Below are 25,838 nucleotides of genomic sequence, written 5' to 3'. Positions count from 1 at the left end.
GCAGCAATGGCAGAAGTTTCTGGGAATAATTTGGGAGACACAGCAGCATTTCATCCCAAGGAAGAGGGGAGGACGAGGCAACCATGGCTGATGAGGGAAGTCAGGGACAGCATAAAAGCAAAACAGAAAGCATAAAATGTGGCAAAGCCTTTCTTGGGAATTTATTGGGATTGGGAAGCCTTTAAAAACCAACAAAGGATAACTAAAAAGGCAATAAGGGGGGAAAAGATCAAATACAAGGGTAAGCTTGCCAGTGATATAAAAGGTAGGAAAAGTTTTTTTTAGATATATAAAGGGTAAGAGAGAGGCAAGAGTGGACATTTGACCTCTGGAGAAGTAGTATTGGGAACAAAGTGGCAGAGGAACTAAATAGGTACTTTGCATCAGTCTTCATGGTGGAAGACATACCAGTAACACACTAAAAATTCAAGAGAGTCAGGGGGCAGAGGTGAGTGTGGTGGCCATTACTGAGGAGAAGGTGCTAGGGAAGCTGAAAGGTCTGAAGGTGGATAAATCACTGGATCAGATGGACCACAACCCAGAGTTTTGAAGGAGATATCTGAAGAGATGGTGGAGGCATTAGTGATGATCTTTCAGGAATCACTGGAGTCAGGGAGGGTCCCAGAGGACTGGAAAATCGCTAATGTGACACCCCTGTTTAAGAAGGGAGGGAGGCAAGAGATGGGAAATTACAGGCTGGTTAGCCTGACCTTGGTCATTGGTAAGGTTTTATTAAGGATGAGATTTCGGAATACTTGGAAGTGCATGGTAACATAGGACAAAGTTAGCATGGTTTAATCAAGGGAAGGTCACGCCTGACAAATCTGTTGGAATTCTTTGAAGAAGGAACGAGCAGGTTAGACAAAGAAGAGCCAGTGGACATTATCTATTTGGATTCCAGAAGGCCTTTCACAAGGTGATGCACAGGAGGCTGCTGAATAAGGTAAGACTTGATTACCTGTAAAGACTCGCATTCCAACCATTATTTTGTAAATTGAGTTTGTGTCTTTATATGCCCTGTTTGTGAACTGAAATCCCACTCACCTGATGAAGAAGCAGCGCTTCGAAAGCTAGTGGCTTTTGCTACCAAATAAACCTGTTGGACTTTAACCTGGTGTTGTGAGACTTCTTACTGTGCTTACCCCAGTCCAACGTCGGCATCTCCACATCATGAATAAGGTAAGAGCCCATGGTGTTAGAGGCAAGGTAGTGGCATGGATAGAAGATTGGCTGACTGGCAGAAGGCAGAGAGTGGGGATAAAGGGGTCCTTTTCAGGATGGCAGCCGGTGACTTGTGGAGTTCCGCAGGGGTCAGTGTTGGAACCACAAGTTTTCATTCTATTTAGATCACATCAATGATCTAGATGAAGGAATTGAGAGCATTGTGGCTAAGTTTGCAGATGATACAAAGATAGGTGGAGGGACAGGTAGTAATGAGGAGTCAGGGAGGCTGCAGAAAGACTTGGACAGGTTAGGAGAGTGGGCAAAGAAGTGGCAGGTGGAATACAATCTTGACTAATAAGGGGATCAGGGGTTATGAGGAAAAGGCAGGAGAATGGGGATGAGAAAAAAATCAGCCATGATTGAATGGCGGAGCAGACTCAATGGGCCAAGTGGCCTAATTCTACTCCTATGTCTTATGGTCTTAATGAGGGGAAAGTGTGAGGGTATGCACTTTGGTAGGAAGAATAGAGGTGTCGACTATTTTCTAAATGGGGAGAAAATTCAGAAATCAGAAGCGCAAAGGGAATTGGGAGTCCTGGTGCAGGATTCTCTTAAGATTAACTTAAAGGTTGAGTTGGTATTTAGGAAAGCAAATCCTTTTTGAGAAGACTAGAATACAAAAGCGGGATGTACTGCTGAGGCTTTATAAAGCTCTGGTCAGACCATATTTGGAATATTGTGAGCAATTTTGGGCCCCATATCTAAGGAAGAATCTGTGGCCTTGGAGAGGGTCCAGAGGAGGTTCCCGAGAATGATCCCGGGAATAAAAGGCTTGATGTAAAAGGATAAGGGGTGTTGGGGGGGGGGGGGGGGGTGATATCATTGAAACTTACAGTATTCTGAAAAGCCTGGATAGAGTGGAGATAGAGAAGGTGTTTCCATTAGTAGGAGAAACTAGGATCCGAGGACACAGCCTCAGAGTAAAGGGACAACTCTTTAAAACCGAGATGAGGAGGAATTTTTTCAGCCAGAGGGTGGTGAATCTGTGGAATTCATTGCCACAGAAGACTGTGGAGGTCAAGTCATTGAGTGTATTTAAGACAGAGATAGATAGGTTCTTGATTGGTAAGGGGATCAAAGATTACAGGGAAAAGGCAGGAGAATGGGGTTGATAAACATATCAGCCATGATCAAATGGCAGAGCAGACTCAATGGGCCGAATGGCCTAATTCTGCTCCTATATCTTATAGAGAGAATAATGAACAGTACAGCACAGGAACAGGCTCTTCGGTCCTCCAGGCTTGCGCCGATCATGATGCCTGCCTAAACTAAAACCGTATGCACTTACAGAGTCCATATCCTTCCATTCCCATCCTATTCTACTAGGCCATCCTATTCATGTATTCGTCTAGCTGCCCCTTTAAATGCTGCTATCGTACCTGCTCCCACCACCCCCCCAGGCAGTGCGTTCCAGACATTCACCACCCTCTGTAAAAAACTTGCCTTGCACATCTCCCCTAAACTTCTTCCCACTCACCTTAAACCTGTGCACCCTAGTACTTCACTTTTCTACCCTAGGAAAAGAGCAACTGACTATCCACTCTGTCCATGTCACTCATAATCTTGTAAACCTCTATCACGTCACCCCTCAACCTCCGTCGTTCAAGTGAGAACAAACCGAGTTTATCCAACCTCTCCTCATAGCCAACTCCCTCCAGACCAGGCAACACCCTAGTAAGCCTCTTCTGTACACTGTCCAAAGCATCCACATCCTTCCGGTAGTGTACACAATATTCTAAATGAGGCCTAACTAAGGTTCTGTACAGCTGCAGCATGACCTGCCAATTTTTATACTCAATGCCCCAACCGATGAAGGCAAGCATGCCGTATGCTTTCTTGACTACCTTGTCTGCCTGCGTTGCCACTTTCAGTGATCGGTGGACATGTACACCCAGATCTCTCTGCCTGTCAATACTCCTAACGGTTCTACCATTTACTATATAATTCCGACATGCATTGGACGTTCCAAAATGCATTATCTCACACTTGTCCGGATTAAACTCCATTTGCCACTTCTCCGTCCAAGTTTCCAACCAGTCTATATCTTGCTGTATCCCCTGACAATCCTCTTCACTATCACTATGGTCTATGTCCACTCCCTCCTCCACCCCCATGGCCTAAACTCCCATATCCCGATGCCCTCTCGCCACATCACCTGATGTGTGACCCTCCCACCTCCTCAATGTCCAGCAATGTCTGGAACAATCATAATTAAGCTGCCTGTTTAAATTTCAAACAATGCTTGGGAGTTAGTTGTCTGTCACCATCAACTGGTGCATGCTCCATGGCAATGCCTCTACCAGTCAGAGTCCACTTGCCAAGCAATCAGCACTTTCTTCTCATACATTATAAACTTGTGAATTTCCCTGAGAATGTCCTGATGAGTGCAAGATGAATGGTTCTATGGTTCTAAAAGCTTTGACAAATAATCTATCTTTTTTCAGCAATTATTCATAAATATATGGCGCAATTTCAAATTAAATGTTTCAAGTAGAATTAACTGATTTTTCCAGTCATAGTGATAAGGCCCTATTCTATCCAATGTTATCTGCCCTGCATTTTTAAGGATCTCAAATGATAAATGCAAAGAGCAACATAACTAAAATGATCAAATTCATAAATTATTCTCATAAAATCAATTCTAAAGAAAGGAAATTGAATAGGCACTCAAGGGAAATAAACTTGCAGGGCTATAGGGATACATTGGGGAAATTGGAACTGACCAGATTGCTCTTGAGTTGGCATGGACCTGACGGGCTCCTTACATGCTCCTAAGACTCTGTAAGCCAGTGGCTGATTGGCTAGTTTTACAACAGGCAGAGATCTTGGGGTTAGGGTAAGTTCCTAACATCATTGGTGCAGTGTCTTACAGGTAGTCAGAAAGTGAACAGAATATTAGTATCAAAACCAGGAGGGGCAATTTTGTTTTCTTTATTTTCAAATGAATATTTGAAAATGATTAATTCAGGGTGTGCAAAAGATTAATTCCAAAACTGGGAGAACAGAGCTATGGTGATTAGCTCCATAGAATATTTCAGTTCTGAGAAGAGGAAACTTTGGATATAGAGTCATAGAGGTTTACAGCATGGAAACAGGTCCTTCGGCCCAACTTGGCCATGCTGTCTCTTTTTTAAACCCCTAAGCTAATCCCAATTGCCCGCATTTGGCCCATATCCCTCTATACCCATCGTACCCATGTAACTGTCTAAATGTTTTTTAAAAGGCAAAATTGTACCCGCCTCTACTACTACCTCTGGCAGCTTGTTCCAGACACTCACCACCCTGTGTGTGAAACAATTGCTCCTCTGGACACTTTTGTATCTCTCCCCTCTCGCCTTAAACCTATGCCCACTAGTTTTAGACTCCCCTACCTTTGGGAAAAGATATTGACTATTTGGCTGATCTATGCCCCTCATTATTTTATAGACCTCGATACGATCACCCCGCAGTCTCCTACGCTCCAGAGAAAAAAATCCCAGTCTATCCAGCCTCTCCTTATAGCTCAAATCATCAAGTCCCGGTAGCATCCTAGTAAATCTTTTCTGCACTCTTTCTAGTTTAATAATATCCTTTCTATAATAGGGTGACCAGAACTGTACACAGTATTCCAAGTGTGGCCTTACCAATGTCTTGTATAACTTCAACAAGACGTCCCAACTCCTGTATTCAATGTTCTGACCAATGAAACCAAGCATGCTGAATGCCTTCTTCACCACTCTGTCCACCTGTGACTCCACTTTCAAGGAGCTATGAACATGTACCTCCAGATCTCTTTGCTCTGTAACTCTCCCCAGTGCCCTACCATTAACTGAGTAAGTCCTGCCCTGGTTCAATCTACCAAAATGCATCACCTTGCCCATGTCAATCATTGTGGTGGATCTAGAGTCACATGAAGGCCAGACCAGATGAGGATGGCAGATTTCCTTCCCTAAAGAGCATTAGTGAACCAGATGGGTTTTTACGACAATTGACAATACGACAATGGTCATCATTAAAAATTTTTGTTCCAGATTTTTATTTAATTTAAATTTCACCATTTGCCATGGTGGGATTCAAACCCAGGCCCCCAGAGCATTAGCCTCGGTCTCTGGTTTACTAGTCCCTTGATAATACCATTACGCCTGCCTCCTTAATAATACATTCACTGCCTTTGTCATTAATATACATTGTAAATAATTGTGGCCCCAGCACTGATCCCTTTGCACTCCACTGGTTACATGGTGCCATCTTGAAAATGCCACTTTATCCCAACTCTGTCCGCTATCCATGCTAACATCCCAACACCATGGGTTCTTATCTTATTAGGTAGCCTTTTTATCTTACTGAAATAATAGCATGTAATGTTAGACACATTGCAGTTCAAGCCATTATTTTTATCTCTCCAGGATAAACAAGTCCTTACCGCCTCTGAATTTCCAGTTCCTCCTGGCATGGCCCATTCTGCACTTGTGGGAACAGTTGTGAATTCTGTCGTGACAATGTTGGACCTGAAACAGGCAAACAAGGGAAATCATTTAAAAAGGCTACCCTTTTAGATATTATTAACACAGGTACAAAGAGCACATATACATGTATTTGTTCTCAGATGCCATAGAGCGACTGTTTTTTCTCTAAACAGAATGCAACTCCACAGCATGTTCTTTTGTGTAAAGAATTTTTAAGTAGAATTACAAATTTAGCTTGAATCTTTTAGAGCTGTAATTAACATATAGAAAACTGTGTACATGAATTCCATTTGCCAGGTTGTACATTCAAAGTTTGTCAATAACAACCAGCCAGTTCTGAATGGCACCATATAACATTACAGTATGACCACCTGGTCTGCACATTCAAGTGACAAAATGTTTGCCCAGCACTTAGCCATACTGAGTAAGCAAATCTCAGTCTCAGCTAAGTTAAGGAGAGTCAATCAGCCAAGGTTTCCATAACTGACTGCTGTCCAGTGATTGCCATTGATAGGACTTGAACAGGGCACAATTGGACTCAACAGTGATGCCCCTAGAAAGAGAAACCTAGCAAGTATCCACGGTCACGCATAAAAATACGGTCACTTGGGTGGGATATCAGAGACTACCAAATGCTCAGTAAACCGAATGAACAGAGATCAATGTTTATTACATTATTACACTGGGGAGGGAGAAAAAAAGAATAGCAACAAAATACAAACAGACATCACATTTATCAATGAGTACCTTTCTTGATGTAGTTATGAACACATGTACCCTACACTCATTACCACGCTTCCTGTTGGATCCTTCAATGATTTATTCCCACAAAATGTTTGATGTATAAAAATGGAATTGGATACAATATAACATTATAAAATTACTCAAGTATTATTCAAGTATAATATTCAAAGATAATATCACTACAACAATAAATCTACCACATTGACTAAGCACAATGAATTAGCTTTGAACACAAAATTAGACAGAAAACCAAAGCTTAGTGGTGTGATTTGTACGTACAGGTGCTGGGTGATACATGTATGGAACTGCTCAGTTCAATTGCATAGCAGCCAGTTCTAGACTTCCTAGAATAACCATTCCATACATATGTAATTGTTTTCAGCAGAATGGCTCATATCACTACTTTGAAAACCTATTTGTTAGGCTGCAACTAAATGGAAGAAATATATTTTTAAATAAAGATTTTGTTTGATCTCTCCAATATAGCTACAAACGTGGCCTTTACAAATAACCATTACAAATATACCAGTTTTGCTGTGTGGGCTCCAAGAGTGCAATTACTCTGCCTCAGTGAAGAGCTAGCTACAAGCCAGCAACCTACAGTTTCTTCTCCCAGTTTGCATTAGTGCCTGACTGAGTTATTGATGGGACAGCTTGTGGGAGCTGGCACCTCATCTTGAAAGAGGAAGAACAGACTGTCACCCTGTCCTTACAGTGACACTATCTCCAGTTAATTGAACAGACAGCACAGTGCAGAAGATGGATAAGTTTTCACTTATTGACTTGTAGTCCCAGCTGAGAGATGCACAAGCAGATTTGTTTGACATAAAGCCTGGTGATCCAGCAATAAGGCAAATAGTCATGCGCTTGAATCTAGAATCGTGGAGATATGCCAGAACACTAAGGACATCCTTAATGGTTGAAAAATTCCAACTTCTGAACTTATTACCATGCTGCCATTCAGCTTATGCACAAAGGAAATAAAATCCATCCAGCTTCATTTAATGTAACAACTAACAAAAATTTGCTAAACTGCCAAAGTATCAAATAGATGTCTACATTTCTAAACAAGTAGCAACTTATCTCTTAAATATAAAGTCAATTGTGATAAAAAGGCTGAAGCGTATGTCCTCTGCTCACAATCATATTGAGTAATAGAGCGACTAAAAATTCATTCATTAACACAAAGGGCCCAATTTTACCATTAAGTTGCAGCCGTTTTCGGGCATGAAAACTTGCTAAAGTCGGGCGTGAGGCTAGTAGCGCAATCTGCGCCTGCCTCCGCGCCGGTTCCCCCTTTACCAAGGCCCGACAATGGCTGTGATCGGGACCGTGCCCGAAACGGACACAACGGCCATTTAAATGCATTTACATGGGCTGCACACCCAACCTTACCAGCACTTCCCCCTTTACCACCGTGTTCGCCTGTCCAGATGTGGAGTGAAACAGACACGCTCTACAAAAGTCCAATTCAGGTGCTCCAGTTAGGTAAGTGCCGAGCATCTGACGGCTCTCTGCTTGAGATTGTTTGTGTGGGGGGGTGGGGGAGATTTGATTTGATTTATTATTGTCATGTGTTGGTATGCAGTGACAAGTATTGTTTCTTTAGTGTTATAAAGACGAAGCATACTGTTCATAGAGTACACAGGGGAGAAGGAAAGGAGAGGATGCAGAATGTAGTGTAGAGAAAGATCAACTTAATATCAGGTAAAAGCAAATTACTGCGGATGTTGGAATCTGAAACCAAAAGACAAAATGCTGGAAAATCTCAGCAGGTCTGGCAGCATCTGTAAGGAGAGAAAAGAGCTGACGTTTTGAGTCCGGATGACCCTTTGTCAAAGCTAAAAGGCACAGAAAGTGGGAGATATTTATACTGCAGGGGGAGGGAATGAAAGATGAGTCACAGCCACAGAAACCAGGGGAAAAGACTGCTAAAAACTGTCCACAGAGAGAATGAAGGGTGTGAATGGCCAAGCGGCAGAGAAGCTGAAATCAGAGGGTAAGCTGTGAGAGATGAAGATGTGGGGGGAGGGTGGGGGGAAGGGTGGGAGAGGGGTAAAATATAGAAAAGGGGGGAGAGGGGAAGCAAAGGGGGAGAAAAGGTAAGGAAAGGGGGATAAAGCAGTGGGAAAGAGTGGACAGGGAAGAAAATTGAAGAAAGACAATAAAGAAATAAAAGGTAGAGAATAGTAAAAAATTAAATAAAATGAAAACAAAGGAGTCGAGTAGAGCAAATCATCTGAAGTTGTTGAATTCGATGTTGAGACCAGAAGGCTGTAAAGTGCCTAGCCAGAAGATGAGATGCTGTTCCTTCAGTTTGCATTGAGCTTCACTGGAACATTGTCCCGAGGATGTCCCGAGGCATGGTACATTGGGGAAACCATGCAGACGCTACGACAACGGATGAATGAACACCGCTCGACAATCACCAGGCAAGACTGTTCTCTTCCTGTGGGGGGAGCACTTCAGCAGTCACGGGCATTCAGCCTTGGATCTTCAGGTAAGCGTTCTCCAAGGCGGCCTTCACGACACACGACAGCGCAGAGTCGCTGAGCAGAAACTGATAGCCAAGTTCCACACACATGAGGACGGCCTAAACCGGGATGTTGGATTTATGTTACATTATCAGTAACTCCCACAGCTTGCCTCCTGATCTTGCAGAATCTTACTAGCTGTTCTGTCTGGAGACAATACACATCTCTTTAACCTGTGTTTAATGCTCCCTCCACCCACATTATCTGTACCTTTAAGACCTGGCTGGCTGTAGAGATTTGCATTCTAATTAGTATTCTGTAACTTGATTTCTGTGTCTCTGTGCACTGTTGGAGAACAGATTTTCACTCCATCTGACGAAGGAGCTGTGCTCCGAAAGCTTATGGTATTTGCTACCAAACAAACCTGTTGGACTTTAACCTGGTGTTGTGAGACTTCTTACTGTGCTTACCCCAGTCCAACGCCGGCATCTCCACATCATGACATTGCAGCAAGCCAAGGACAGACATGTGGGCATGGGAGCTGGATTGTGTGTTAAAATGGCAAGCAACCGGAAGGTCAGGGTCCTGATTGCGCACAGACCAAAGGTGCTCAGCAAAGCGATCACCCAGTCTACGCTTGGTCTCTCCGATACAGAGGAGACCACATTGGGAGCAGTGAATGCAATAGACCAAATTGAAAGAGGTGCAAGTGGAACACTGCTTAACCTGGAATGAATGTTTTGGATCTTGGATGGTGAGCATAGAAGAGGTAAAGGGACAGATGTTACACCTTCTGTGATTGCATGGGAAGGTGCCATGAGTGACGGGAGAGGTATAGTGGAGGAGTGGACTAGGTTATCCCAGAGGGAATGGTCTCTGCGGAATGTTGATAGAGGGAGTGAAGGGAAGATGTGTTTGATGGTGGCATCACGCTGGAGTTGGCGAAAATGGTGAAGGATTATGCTTTGCATGTGGAGGCTCATGGGGTGAAATGTGAGAACAAGGGGGACTCTATCTTTGTTCTGGGAGGGAGGGGAGGGGGTGAGGGTTGTGGTGCAGGAGATCGACCGCACACTGTTGAGGGCCCTCGACAATTGTAGATGGGAATCCACGGTTCAGGAAAAAGGAGCATATATTAAAAGCAGCACTTTGGAAAGTGGCATCATCGGAACAAATGCGACGGAGGAGAAGGAGCTGAGAGAAAGGGATGGAGTCCTTACAGGATGTAGGGGGTGAAGAACTGTGGGAGTCAGTGGGCTTGTAATGGGTATTGGTAGATAGTCTATTGCCGGAAATGGAGACAGAAAGGCCAAGGAAGGGAAGGGAAGTGTCTGCGATGGACCAGGTGAAGGCGATGGAGGGGTGGAAATTAGAAGGAAAGTTGATTAATTTTTTGAGGTTTGGCCGAGAGCCTGAAGCGACACCAAAATAGTCATCGATGTACCGGTAAAGGAGTTGTGAGAGAGGACCTGGGTAGCCCTGGAACAAAACCCTACATCCTGTAAGGACTCCATCCCTTTCTCTCAGCTCTTTTGCCTGCTGCAATGTTCCAGTGAAGCTCAATGCAAACTGAAGGAACAGCATCTCATCTTCCAGCTGGGCGCTTTACAGCCTTCCGGTCTCAACATCGAATTCAACAACTTCAGATGATTAGGTCTACCCCACCTCGACCCCTTTATTTTCATTTTATTTAATGTTTTACTGTTCTCTATCTTTTATTTCTTTATGGTCTTTCTTCATTTTTCTTCCCTCCCACTCTTTCTCCCTACTTTATCCCCCTTTCCTTACCCTTTCTCCCCCTTTGCTTCCCCTCTTCCCCCCTTTTCTGAATTTTAGCTCTCTCCCATCCTTCCCCCCACATCTTCATCTGTCACAGCTTATACCCTCTGATTTCAGCTTCTCTGCCGTTTGGCCATTCACAACCTTTATTCTCTCTGTGGACAGTTTTTAGCAGTCTTTTCCCCTGGTTTCTGTGGCCATGACTCATCGTTCATTCCCTCCCCCTGCAGTATAAATACTCCCACTTTCTATGCCTATTAGCTTTGACAAAAGGTCATCTGGACTTGAAACGTCAGCTCTTAATATAAGGTAGGTCTATTCAAAAGTCTGATGGCAACAGGGAAGAAGCTGTTCTTGAGTCAGTTGGTACGTGAGCTCAGATTTTTGTATCTTTTTCCCGACAGAAGAAGGTGGAAGAGAGAAGTCCAGGGTGCGTGGGGTCTTTGATTATGCTGGCTGCTTTTCCGAGGCAGCGGGAAATGTAGGAAGAGTGAATGGGTTGCATGCTGGACTGGGCTACGTTCACAACCCTTTGTAGTTTCTTGTGGTCTTGGTCAGAGCATACCAAGCTGTGATACATCCGGAAAGGTGCATCTGTAAAAACTGGTGAGCTGTAGTGGACATGCCAAATTTCCTTAGCCTCCTGAGAAAGTAGAGGCGTTGGTGGGCTTTCTTAACTATAGCATTGGCGTGGAGGGACCAGGACAGGTTGTTGGTGTTCTGGACACCCAGAAACTTGTAGCTCTCGACCATAGGGGAATTTCACAGTAACTTCATAGCAGTTTATGTAGGCCTTACTTGTGACTAATAAATAACCTTTAAACTTTAACTTTATTTTCCACTAGGAGTTCGGCACACATGCTTCCCCCGTCCCAGATGCTTCACATCTCTCTGTCGGGACATATGGGTGGGGGGGGGGGGTCATTGAAGACCCCGTGCATGGACAGGCAGTGCCCATCTGGTAGTACCCACTTAGGACACTTGCAGTTCTCAGCTGGCACACTGGCAGTGCCCACCTGACACAATGGCAATGCCAGTTCACATTAGATGTGCTGGGGCAGTGCCAAGAGGATGGGGCTTGAGTGGGGCTGGGCCTGCATAGGGACTGTGATTGGGGAGCTATGGTTGGGGTGCTATGCACGGATGCCTACAATGGGTGCCAATGCATGAGGAGCTATGATGAGGGTCCCATGCGGGGGGGAAGTGGGGGAGTTGTTAAAGTGGGTGGATCATGAAGGGGATCATGACTGGGGGCGGGGGGTGGGGTGGGGGGGCATGTCAGGGGTCCGCCAGGGGACCCATTGGAAGGGCCCTGATGTCAGCAACCCGTGTCGGTGTGGGGGGACAACATGCTGCTTGCAGCGGGGGGGTGGGGGGAGGAGGATCCAATATTCATGGGGATTTGGAGGAGGTCACCCAGTATACCTGCAGATCAGGGCACCCTGGCTAAATGGCGCTGAGCACTCTAAAGAGGATTTCATTGGCGTGTTTAGGCTCCCCCACCCCCACACCTCCCGCCCCCTAACCCCCCATACCAGCGCAAGCTCCCATCTGTCCAAAAAAGTGACTGACTATCGAACGACTGCAATCGGGAACGTGCTGGAAAGATTGGCGCTGATCACTCCTGTTTTATCACTTATGAAACTTAGGCCGCAACCTTACCCAGAAAGGCCACGAAGCCGGTTTGCATACAATTGACTTCATTTCAATCCTATGAACACATTTTGCATGCTGAATTCAGCCTCATGGCTGCTCCCCCCGCCCCCAGAATTCACGAATGAAATTTAAACAAGGTAATCAATATTGAAATCAATATGGAAGCTGATTTCACTGGAAAATCTGTGCCAGTAACATCGCGAGAGGCGAAAAATCAAGTTTGTGAGGCAAGACCTTCCTTTAATAAATCCATGCTGACCATCCTCACAGCATCTGCTATCTCCTCCCTGACCTCCTTCTACAGCCTTGGAAACAATCCATCTGGCCTTGGCGATTTATTAATTTTCAAGGATTCCAACCCTTCGAGTACTTCCCCTCTCTCTATGATTATCCTGTCCAATATCTCAGTGCTCCTCCTGGGCTACTATATCTGCATCATCCTTTTCCTTTATAAACACAGAGACAAAATATTCATTTGAAACACTTCCCACAGCCTCTGCATCTACACACAAGTTCCCTTCTTCATCTCTGATTGTCCACTTTTTCCTTAACTAGCCTTTTACCATTAATATATTGGTAAAACTTCACTGGGTTTTCTTTAACTTTGTTAATCTTTTCTCATACTCTCTCTTTGATTTCCTTATTTTCTTTTTTACTTCGCCCCTGCACTTCCTATATTCATCTGGGCTACCTGCAGTGCTTAGTTCTTTCTGTCAATCGTACACTTTCTGTTTGATCTTCCCCGGTGTTCCTCTGGACCACCAGGGGATCTAGATTTGGCAGTACCACTCATATTTTTGGAGGGGACATGTCCACTTTGTACATTTTGGAGCTTGCTCCCCACTGGGTATCCACTGATATATCCCCCAGCAGTGCTGTCCAGTCCACCTCAGGCAATCTCTCCCTCAATGTCAGTAAAACGAAGGAGATAGTCATCGACTTCAGGAAGCGTAGCGAAGAGCATGCCCCTGTCTACATCAATGGGGACAAAGTGGAAATAATCGATAGCTTTGGGTTTCTAGGTGTCCAGACCACCAAAACCATGTCCAGGTCCCTCCACGCCGATGAGGCTATGGAAATTCAGCATGTGCGCTATGATTCTCACCAACCTTTACAGATGCACCATAGAAAGCATTCTTTCTGGTTGTATCACAGCTTGGTATGGCTCCTGCTCTGCCCAAGACCACAGAGAACTACAAAGGGTCGTGAATGTAGCCCAGTCTATCACGCAAACCAACCTCCCATCCATTGACACTGTCTATACTTCCCACTGCCTCGGAAAAGCAGCCAGCATAATTAAGGATCCCATGCATCCCGAACATACTCTCTTCCACCTTCTTCTATCAGAAAAAAGATACAGAAGTCTGAGGTCATGTACCAACTGACTCAGGAACAACTTCTTCCCTGCTGCCATCAGACTTTTGAATGGACCTTCTTCATATTAAGTTGATCTTTCTCTGTACCCTAGCTATGACTACAACACATATTCTGCACCCTCTCCTTTCCTTCTCTATGAACGGTATGCTTTGTCTGTATAACACGCAAGAGACAACACTTTTCACTGTATACTAATACATGTGACAAAGATAAATCAAATCAAATAACGTCTCTTCTCATTCCTGCAAAATTTGCCTCCTGCAAAATTTGCCTTCCCCCAGTTCAAAACTTTTACCCCTGCTTTATCTGTCTTTCTCCATGGTAATGATAAATCTAATTGAATTGTGATCACTACCCCCGATATGGTCGTCACCTATCACTTCACCTGCTTGCCCTTCCTTGTTCCCCAAGACTAGATATAGAATTACTTTGATTTTTTTGATTTGATTTATTATTGTCACATGTATTAACATGGTGAATAGTATTGTTTCTTGCGCACTATACAGACAAAACATACCGTACATAGAGAAGGAAACGAGAGAGTGCAGAATGTAATGTTACAGTCATGGCTAGGGTGTAGAGAAAGATCAACTTAATGCGAGGTAGGTCCATTCAAAAGTCTGACAGCAGCAGGGAAGAAGCTGTTCTTGAGTCAGTTGGTAATTACCTCAGACTTTTGTATCTTTTTCCCAAAAGAAGAAGGTGGAAGAGAGAATGTCCGGGGTGCGTGGGGTCCTTAATTATGCTGGCTGCTTTGCCGAGGCAGCGGAAAGTGTAGACAGAGTCAATGGATGGGAGGCTGGTTTGTGTGATGGATTGGGCTGCATTCACGACCTTTTGTAATTCCTAGCGGTCTTGGGCACAGCAGGAGCCATACCAAGCTGTGATACAACCAGAAAGAATGCTTTCTATGGTGCATCTGTAAAAGTTGGTGAGAGTCTTGGCTGACATGCCAAATTTCCTTAGTCTTCTGAGGAAGTAGAGGCATTGGTGGGTTTTCTTAACTATAGTGTCGGCATGGGGTGACCAGGACAGGTTGTTTGTGATCTGGACACCTAAAAACTTGAAGCTCCCAACCCTTTCTATTTCGTCCCCATTGATATAGACAGAGGCATGTTCTCCTTTACGCTTCCTGAAGTCGATGACAATCTCCTTACATAAAATACATAAAAAGGAAGAGATAGGACAAAGTGAACATAGGCCCTTTAGAGAATACGACTGGGGAAATAATAATATGGTACAAGGAAATGGCAGAGGAGTTGCAAAAAGGGGGAGGAAGGAAGAAATAAATACAATAACTGTCACTAGAGAAAAAGTACTAGGAATCCCCTGGTAGCCTCACTCATCATTCCTGCCTTGGAAAGCCGAACCCTCCTAGACATCGACACATTGAACTGCTCCACTGACACAGATGACCTCCTCTTCATATTCAGAAAGGGGCTGAATGCCATCTGCTCCACAGCTCCCATCCCAACCTCCACCCACGCCTCACAGACATGCACGCTCGGAGTCCGCGTTGCCAGGATCTTCACCGCCTCCACTGGCTCCCCCACAGTATTCATCTCAGTCAACTACACTGTAATGGATGCCGTCTACAACAACTTCACTCATTGGCTGATACTCAACGTGCCTCTGGGATCCTTGGTGTTGGACATCTTGAAGGAGCCGGAAGGATTTTGCTGGAAAAGGTTGAGATTGGACTATATCCAGACACCCTGGAGTCTCCTCATTACCAGCATTAACGATTTGTCTCCTGACTTCTTCAGAACTCACGGCATTTTATTACTGGCAAAATAATCCCATCAATGAACTGGAAGGGTATATACCGTCGGACGGGGATAAGATATTGGCGATATTCACTCACTAACTCATTCCGCACAAATAATCGAGTCAGCTGATCAGGCTTGACTAGACTCACTACAAACCCGACATCACCATCGCCTCTCACTCTCATCATTAAACCTCTCCTGACTCTGATTTTAACATGTCCATATCAAATGTCATCTCCACAACGACTGATCACATGGATTTTCAAAATGTTCAGAATAACATTTGAGGCACGGCTTTCTCAGATCGAGAGCAATTAAACTTTCATGGGAAAAAAGGGAAAAAAAGAACGGCACAGTGGTTAGCACTGCTGCCTCACTGCACCATGGACCCAGGTTCAATTCCTGGCTTGGGTTACTGTCTGTGTGGAGTTTGCACATTTTTCCATGTCTGCGTACGTTTCCTCTGGGTGCTCCGGTTTCTTCCCACAGTCCAAAGGTGTGCAGGTTAGGTGGATTGGCCATGCTAAAATTGTCCCTTAGTGTCAGGGGGACTAGCTAGGGTAAATGCATGGGGTTATGGGAATAGGGCTTGGATGAGATTGTGGTCAGTGCAGACTCAATGGGCCGAGTAGCCTTGTTCTGCACTGTAGGGATTCTATGGTTCTATGATTGTCTGAAACTAATGGGGCAAAAGGCTGATATGTCCCCTGAACTTGATGGGTTGCATCCCAGAATATTAAAGGAAGTAGCTTCAGAGATATAGTGAGAAAATCGTGCAATGTTGGTCTGAGGAATCGGATGATCTCCTTCGGGACTACTTGGGAGTCAGTGGACTGGTCAGTAGTTAAAAACTCTGCAACCAGCCTGAGCGAGTACGCCACTACAGTAACTGACTTCATTAGTAAGTGTGTAGAAGACTGTGTGCCAAAGAGGCAAATCCGTGTGTTTCCCAGCCGGAAACCATGGGTGAACAGGGATATCCACTGCTTGCTGAAGTCCAGGTCTGAGGCGTTCAAGTCAAGCGACACTGACCTATACAAGAAAGCCAGATATGATCCAAGGAGATCCATCAATGATGCCAAAAGACAGTACCAGACCAAACTAGAGTCCCAGGCTAGCCACACCGATCCCCGCCGACTATGGCAAGGTCTGCAAGACATAACAGGCTACAAGATGAAGGCATGTTCTTTTCAGGCTGGTCAGGGTGGTATGGTGGTAGAGTGGTTAGCACTGCTGCCTCACAGCACCAGGGACCCCGGTTCGATTCCTGGCTTGGGTCACTGTCTGTGTGGAGTTTGCACGTCCTCCCCGTGTCCACGTGGGTTTCCTCTGGGTGCTCCGATTTCCTCCCACAGTCTGAAAGACGTACTGGTTAGGTGCATTGACCCAAACAGGCGCTGGAATGTGGCGACTAGGGGAATTTCACAGTAACTTCATTGCAATGTTAATGTAAGCCTTTCTTGTGACTAATAAATAAACTTTTAACTTTATGCAAAATAGCTGGCTCTAACGCACCCATCCCTGATGAGTTCAATGCATTGTACCCCATTTTGAGCAAGAGATCAGCAAGAGCACCCTCCACCCTGGAAGCCTCGGATGAACCTGTATCTGAGGTCACCATTGCAGATGTCAGAGCAGCTTTCTTGAAGGTCAACCCACGGAAAGCGACTGACCGGATGGGGAACCCGGACGTGCACTCAGATCCTGTGCGGATCAGCTGGCGAAGGTATTTGCAGACATCTTCTACCTCTCTTTACAACAATCTGAGGTCCCTATCTGCTTTAAGAAGACAACCATCATCCCAGTGCCAAAGAAAAGCCAAGCAGCGTGCGTTAATGACTATCGTCCGGTGGCTCTAACATCCATCATTATGAAGTGCTTCGAAAGGTTAGTCATGGCACGAATCAATTCCAGCCTCCCGGATTACTTGAATCCACTACAGTTTGCCTATTGCCACAACAGGTCCATAGTAGATGCCATCTCCCTGGCCATGCACTCAACCCTGGAACACCTAGATAACAAAGACTCCGATGTCAGTCTCTAATTTATTGACTGTGGCTCCATCTTCAACGCCATTATTCCTATGAAACACATCTCCAAGCTATGTGGCCTGTGTCTTGGCTCCTCCCTCTGCAATGATCCTGAGCTTCCTAACCCACAGACTGCAATCAGGATGGATAGGCAACAACACCTCCTCCACGATCATTCTCAACACTGGTGCCCCACAAGGCTGTGTCCTCAGCCCCCTGCTATACTCCTTATACACCTATGACTGTGTGGCCACATTCCCCTCCAACTTGATTTTCAAGTTTGTTGATGACACCACCGTAGTGGGTCGGATCTCAAACAATGACAAGACAGAGTACAGGAATAAGATAGAGAATCTGGTGAACTGGTGCGGCAACAATAATCTCTCCCTCAATGCCAACAAAACGAAGGAGATTGTCATCGACTTCAGGAAGCATACTGGAGAACAGTTCACTGTCTACATGAATTGGGGCTAAGTACAAATGATCGAGAGCTTCAAGTTTTTAGGTGTCCAGATCACCAACAATCTGTCCTGGTCCCCCCCATGCCAACACTATAGTTAAGAAAGCCCACCAATGTCTCTACTTGCTCAGAAGTCTGACTGTAGCAAGGAAGAAGCTGTTCTTGAGTTGGTTGGTATGTGACCTCAGACTTCTGTATCTTTTTTCCGATGGAAAACAACTGTCCCCAGTCATAACCTGACCTGTCAATCATGCTCCACTCAGCCATTCCAAAAGGATCATAAAACCCCAGGACCCTGCATTAATCCAGATTAAAAATAAACATGATGTTCATTATATTGCTTCAGTAACAATTAGGAGACACCAATTACAGACAAAATGGTGCCTACAACCTCCAGGACCTGCTAGAAACATCCTGCAAAGGAAAATAATTAAAATACATTTCTTAAAGGCACAGAATTGTCACAGTAGGCAGACCTTTCTTTCAGTTTTCTCTCATGTCATTGGCATTTTGGGTGCTACTTGAAAGGTCTACAGAGTTATTTTGTTATTTCACCTCCCCCGCCATGTATTTTGAATCCTGGTCAGCAACTGGCAATATTCAAAGTCTTCAGGAAGAAAGGAGTAGAAAGAAATGTTAACATCCTGTTTCTTTGCCCCCGACATTAAATAGTACTGACAATTGTTATGCCAGAATATAGGGGCTTTGTCTACTTACTTCAGTTTCCCTTTAATTGACTCATATTTCCAACCTCAATTATGTTTCCACCCTTGTTCCACACCTCCCCAAAAGGACAACTGAACATGATGCTTTCAACAGTTTACAGCTGGTACAATAAAATCCAGCTGTTTGCAGGGGTTCCATTCCTGCAAAACATTGCAAGCAGCGAAATTGCAAATGAGGAACATGCTTTTTAATGGGACGCAATTAGATAGATTCCACTGAATTGAATTGATTTATTATTGTCACATGTACTGGGATACAGCGAAAAGTATTGTTTCCTGCGAGCTGTTACAGACAAAACATGCCGTTCACAGAATACAAAGGTGAGAAGGAAAGGAGTGGGTGCGTGCAAGGGCAGCATCAGTTTGGACAGTTACACTTCAGTAAATTGTTCTCACTCGACTCATGTGTAATTCTACCGGAGATACTGGATAATGGGGCAAGAAAGCTGATTTTTAAGGTTTTAAGATTATTTAGATCGAGATCCCTTTAGTTCTGCAGTGTCTATGTTTTTGAAGGGGGAGAGCATATTTAAAATATAAATTTTGTCTGATCTGAAGTTAATGTAATTTTTCTATAATTTTAACAGGATATTGATTGGGTGCAGACAGAAAAGCATGTATTTGAGCAGACATCAAAATCACCCCTTCCTTATAGGACTGCATTCCTGCTTCCAGACTGAAAGCAGGTGGGATAAGTTTTCAAAAGCTGTATCCCAGCTAACTTAACAACAAAAACTGAAAATGCTGTTCTGCAGGTCTGACAGCATCAGTGGAGAGAGAATAGTTGGGCGGCACAGTGGTTAGCACTGCTGCCTCACAGCATCAGGGACCCAGGTTCAATTCCTGGCTTGAGTCACTGTCTGTGTGGAGTTTGCACGTTCTCCCCGTGTCTGCGTGGGTTTCCTCCGGATGTTCCGGTTTTCTCCCATGTTCCAAAGATGTGCGGGTTAGGTGGATTGGCCATGCTAAATTGCCCCATAGTGTTAGGGGGATAGGGCCTGGGTGGGATTGTTGTCGGCGCAGGCTCGATGGGCCAAATGGCCTCCTTCTGCACTGTAGCAATTCTATAGTGCTATGAATGGAGCCAATGTTTCAAGTCCGGATGACCCTTTGTCAGAGCTAAGTTATCAATGCCTGAGTTAAGATCAGCTAACCCTGTACAGTTCTATAGACCATCGTAGTCTGCACAGTTCAGTTACTCACAACCACGTCAGTAAGTGTACTCCATAAGTAACTGACCGCAACAATAACTTGCTGTATGGATCCCCCATTTTAACACAGCATTCCAATACATTAGAGTTCCTTACTGATGTTTCAATACTCTGGAGGTCAGGTCTAACAGTGTTAAATTTGCTAGAGTATATCTGTCTCGGCTTTCAAAGATCTTTTGCAAAATTAATTGTAAAACTGATGAATTAGGGTAAATTAACTGATCCCACACTCGAGCTGTGCTGAAAGGGTGTATTTGTCAAAGAATCAGTGCAGAGATTCGGACATTTGAAACACGGATAAATGAAAATTGCTCACATAATCACATAAAGGTTAATCCAAGGATCTTGTAATCAGACATGTTTTCATGAGAATTTAGCACAATTAATGATCCTTTCAGTTGGATCCTTGTACTTTCCACAAATTATCCATGAGAGTGATTAGGAATCCCAAAAATATGATATTTGATTTGATTTATTATTGTCACATGCATTAGTATATAGTGAAAAGTATTGTTTCTTGTACGCTATACAAAGCATACCATATATAAAGAAGGAAAGGAGAGTGCAGAATGTAGTGTTACAGTCATAGCTCGGGTGTAGAGAAAGATCAACTTAATGCAAGGTAGGTCCACTCAAAAGTCTGATGGCAGCAGGGTAGAAGCTGCATCTTTTTCCCAATGGAGAAAGGTGGAAGAGAGTATGTCCAGTGTGCATGGGGTCCTTGATTATGCTGGCTGCTTATCCAAGGCAGCGGAAAATATAGACAATGTCAATGGATGGGAGGCTGGTTTGAGTGATGGATTGGGCTGCGTTCACGACCCTTTGTAGTTTCTTGCGGTATTGGGCAGAACAGGAAACGTACCAAGCTGTGATACATCCAGAAAGAATGCTTTTTATGGTATATCTGTAAAAGTTGGTGAGAGTCGTAGCTGACATGCCAAATTTCCTTAGTCTTCTGAGAAAGTAGAGGCATTGATGGGCTTTCTTAACTATAGCATCAGCATGGAGGGACCAGGACAGGTTGTTGGTGATCTGGACGTGTAAAAACCTGAAGCTTTCAACCATTTCTACTTCGTCCCCATTGATGTAGACAGGGGCATGTTCTCCACTATGTTTCCTGAAGTCGATGACTATCTCCTTCATTTTGCTGAGTTAAATCCCAAAAACAATTACATCTTGAAAAGACCTATGAATCAAATCTGTGCACTCTATCAACCGAGCAATAATCCACATCACTAGCCTATTTTAAAGAGTAAACCTTCAATTGTCATTCGCAAAGAATTACTGACAATTTAAGAATAATTTATAAGATAAAATCCACCTCCAAATCATCACAAAATCAAAATTTTGTGGATGCTGGAAATTTGACCTGAAAACAAAAAATACTGGGAGCACCCAGCAAGTCCGGCAGCATCTATGGAGAGAGAAATCTTTAACATTTGAAACTTTAACTCTGTTTATCGCTCCACAAATGTTTCCAGATCTGCTGCATGTTTCCAGCATTTTCTGTTCATATTAGTCATTACATCCTCTCTTACACACAGATTTCAGTACTGATTGCAAAAATCAAAACAAAGCACAATGATTTCCTGAGAGAATGACCTGACTGTTAAGTGCTAATGCTCCATAAAAGTACACAAGATTAATGGCACCAACTGAGACATAAGGCTGCTCAAATGAAAAAGCTCAAAGATGTACCATTTGCTGATTTCTCCTCTATATCAACTTGTTTACACAGGACTGAACACTCATGTTAGTGCATCACTCAGATTTTATATACATCCAAACTCAGACATACTTGAGAGACCTAAATGTGCTGCAGTACAAACACTCCACCATAACTGAACAGATGAATGATCTCTCGATCATCCGCTTAGCAGTTAAAATAATGGGTCAATCTGTGGGGCGCAGTGTAGACTGTCAAATATTTACAGATATTCATTTTCAATAAAATAGAAGCAGAGATTTTTTGTTTAACCGTACACATGTAAAAAGCACCTACATGTAAAAACGATGGCTTGGTCCCGCTTTTGGCAGCACAAGTAGTGCCACATACCATTATTTCCATCTTGAGATGTCGAGCTCTGACCACACTCATATGATTTCTCAGTCTGCAGGTGATTCATTCCTTCAAACTCAAATCCCAATACATCTTCAGATTTCCTCTCAACCATATTGTTCATTCTCAGTTGAATCAAGTTATCATGAGGCAAGTTCTCTCACAGATAAATGTGGGGTTATTTTAATCCGTACAGATCCGTATCACCCGTGTTGCAATTGTTTCTATCAGAGGTCAAGTTTGTCTATTTCAGTGCCCTGCCCTTACTCGAATGCTCTACATTTCCTGTTCCTACTAAATAATTAATACTTGCTCCCAGTGAGCCACATGCTGGGGATTGTATTATAGCGCAACACCGTTGTGATTGTTAATGCCATTGCACTTAAACAATCCTCCTTTGAATTACATCACATATAGCAAAGAATATGAAGCAAGTAATTTTTCTAAGTCAATTTGACTACTTAGCTATAATACTGCCAGAGAGTTACACCAAATTGGTTGGAGTTTTATTATGGCTACTTTTCATATTTCAGGAATTTAAAAAAAATCTGATGGTGGAAAAGGCTGATTGCCAGCCATTCCATGACACTTGTTCATAACAGACAATAAATCCCAATTTTCCAAGGAGAGCCCCCATTAGATAGGTGCTAATAGCCCTCAGTTATCTCAACCAAGTGATCATTCTTTGTATGTGACCTCCAATGAGGTTTTTCACAACGACCATCAGTAAAAACGCAATCTTATTCTCACCTGATGTTCACACATGCATTAAGCTGGATTGTCTATCTCCTTCCCAAGGGGAACTAAGAACAAATACAGTGTCATTTTAGCCACCTGACCTCAGAACAGCTACTTTTGCAGATGACAGTGATTTAATACGATATATAATGAATATGCTTATAATGAAAACAAGGCAACCCATTAATTTATCACGGGAAACTAAAATTTTCCGTTTTAAATAATGCACTTGGTAAAGAGCCTATGAAGTAACTCCTATCTTTCCACTTACAATCAAACGTATATTTTGGAACATATCACATACTTGGTGCAGTCACCAAGGTCAAATACACTGAAAGGTATTGATTAGATATAACAAGATACTGTCATGAGATACATTACTTAATCTAACAAACATCAGTACAGAATGTAGCTGATGTCATCTAGTCCCCTCCCTGGCCAAAGTCAGCAATTTTTACAGTGGAGAGGCAATGGAAGAGAAATACTGTATATATTAGTTTTACAAACGGACATGAAATATCAAGTGTAATAATGTCCATTCAGTTGAACTTCAGGTATTGAAAGAAATCAGCTTTCTCTTGTAATATTCATTTAAGAAAACAAAATGGCATCAAAACGGAAGCAAAACAAAAGTCGCCTGCATTTGTTACAACAGTCTCTGAATGAAGGAGTAGTACAACTACCTCAATGGAAATCAGTAGGTACTGTCCTCCTGTAATGCTGATGTGATGCAGGAACAAAAAAGTCCTTCATCTGTCTCTGAAGAGGTCACCTTCAATGTAACAAAAATAACCAAGACACAGAAATGGAGCTGGAATACGCCATTTGGCTATTTGAGCTTGCCCTACCTTTCAACAAGATCTTCCAAACCCACAACTGCTATGATCTAGAAGGATGAGAGCAGCAGATGCATGGAAACATCATGACCTGGAAGTTCCCCCCAAGCCCCTCACAATTGCGACTTGGAAATATATCACCGTTCCTTCAATGTCACTGGGTCAAAATCCAGGAACTCCCTCCCTAACAGCACTATGTGTGTAACTGCACCACACGGATTGCAGCAGTTCAAGAAAGCAGTTCACCACCACCTTCTCAAGGGCAATCAGGGATGGGCAATAAAGGCTGGCTTAGCCAGCAAGGCCCAAATCCCATGAATGAATCAGAAAATCAAGGCTGATCTTGTACTTCAATCCATATTACTGCACCATCTCCGTATCCATTGGTCCATTAGAGGATGAGAAGGGGGATTAATAATAGGAAATGAGGAAATGGCTGAGGCATTGTGTCAGTCTTCGCAGTGGAAGACACAAATAACATGCCAAAAATTGATGACAAGGAGACTATGGCAGGTGAGGACCGAGAAGCTATCATTATCGCTAAAGAAGTCATGTTGGGAAGCTAATGGAGCTAAAGGTAGACAAGTCTCCTGGTCCTGATGGAATGCATCCCAGGGTACTAAAAGAGATGGCGGGGGAAATCACAAATGCACTCGTGGTTATTTACCAAAATCCACTGGACTTTGGGGTGGTCCCCACAGATTGGAAAACAGCAAATCATAGAAACCCTACGGTGCAGGAAGAAGCCATTTGGCCCATCGAGTCTGCACCGAACACAATCCCACCCAGACCCTACCCCCATATCCCTACTTATTTACCCGCTAATCCCTCTAACCTACACATCTCAGGACACTAAGGGGCAATTTTAGCATGGCCAATCAACCTAACCCGCACATCTTTGGACGCCACTGTTTAAAAAGGAGTTAAATAAAAGGCGGGGAACTATAGGCCGGTTAGCTTAATGTCTATTGTAGGGAAAATGTTTGAATCTATCATCAAGGAAGAACTAGCAAGATATCTGGATAGAAATTGTCCCATTGGGCGGATGCAGCATGGGTTCATGAAAGGCAGGTCATGTTTGACTGATTTGCCATCCCGAGTCCAGTGGAGTTTGGAGTAGGGGACCAAGTGTAGTGTGTCAAAGTTCGCAGATGACACTAAGGTAACTGGTAGAGCAAAGTGTGCAGTATTAAAAATGAAGTTTTTACTTTCTCACAGGCAGAGAACTTAATTTGAAGAGGGAACTTAATTCCAGCAACTTGGACTTTTAAACAGCATGAATGACTTACTAATGCATGCAAATGAAGTTCCTGACATTGTTTGTCAGGAAGCTTGACCTGCCTTGGAAGTCAGTAGAACAAAATTCTAACAGTTTATACCGCCTTGCAGAAATTGAATTTTTGCCTCTGTTAGGGACCAGATCAGAAACCCCAAAGGATGTTATGAAGCCTGACTAGGCCCGAACTATATTTTTTTATTTTGGCATTAATGTGAGGATAAGGTGTTTTACTCCAGGTGTGATTCTATTGATACACTAGGAAGCTTTACTAAAAAAAATATTTTAACAATACAGTTTAAATACAACAAATTAATTAGCTTAACTTGTAACTATTGAAGTACTTAAAAATGACGAGATACAATTCTTAAATGCTAACCTATCTCTATTAGTTCCAATTTCAGCAATATTCCACAGACTTAAACTCTTCTTCAAAATCAATTAGCAAGAATAAACACAGGCTTATGTGAGCTGCCAGTCCTCAATCCTCCAGAACATCTCTGGAGAGAGAGCGATCTATTTTCTGTAATAAAAGCAAAACACCACGGATGCTGGAATCTGAAACAAAAACAGAAAATGCTGGAAAATCTCAGCAGACAGCAAGAGAGAGAACGCGAGAGAGAGAGAGAGAGCGAGAGAGACAGCACGCGCGAGAGAGAGCATGAGAGAGAGAGCGCAAGTGCGAGAGAGAGGGCAAGAGCAAGGGAGAGGGCAAGAGTGAGAGAGAGCGCGAGAGAGAGAGAGAAATAATTGCTTCTTGCAGACCCAAGGAGAACTCTGCCTCCTTGTCGTTGTAAGCCGAGTGTTAAGATCCAGGCCAGAAACTCAAAGCTCTTTTTGTGAAGTTAGCCTAGACCCTACGTTTTACATTTGATTTTGGCTTTGGTGAGCATAAGTGCTTCACTTCAGGTATGATTCAAGTGACCCATTAGAAAGCTTTTATCAAAAAAAGTTTATTTAAGAACACAGTTAAAATATAACATAAAGAATTAGATAGAACATAGAACAGTACAGCACAGAACAGGCCCCATCGGC

At 43.6% G+C, this 25,838-nt stretch overlaps 1 protein-coding gene across 11 annotated transcripts in view; it reads right to left on the bottom strand.

Moving 5' to 3' along the window:
* enah (ENAH actin regulator) overlaps positions 1-25,838 on the bottom strand; it is a 570,439-nt gene that overhangs the window by 171,292 nt on the left and 373,309 nt on the right. For all 11 annotated transcript variants that reach the window (XM_078212124.1, XM_078212114.1, XM_078212122.1 and 8 more), the window contains one exon: positions 5,627-5,711. In XM_078212124.1, coding sequence (XP_078068250.1) covers positions 5,627-5,711 — 85 coding nt within the window. The remainder of the gene's footprint in view (positions 1-5,626; positions 5,712-25,838) is intronic.

This window comes from Mustelus asterias, chromosome 5 (assembly GCF_964213995.1).
Source record: "Mustelus asterias chromosome 5, sMusAst1.hap1.1, whole genome shotgun sequence".
Classification (NCBI taxonomy): domain Eukaryota; kingdom Metazoa; phylum Chordata; class Chondrichthyes; order Carcharhiniformes; family Triakidae; genus Mustelus; species Mustelus asterias.
The sequence above is the reverse complement of the archived record's forward strand: the minus strand, read 5'-3'. Positions and strand labels throughout refer to the sequence as shown.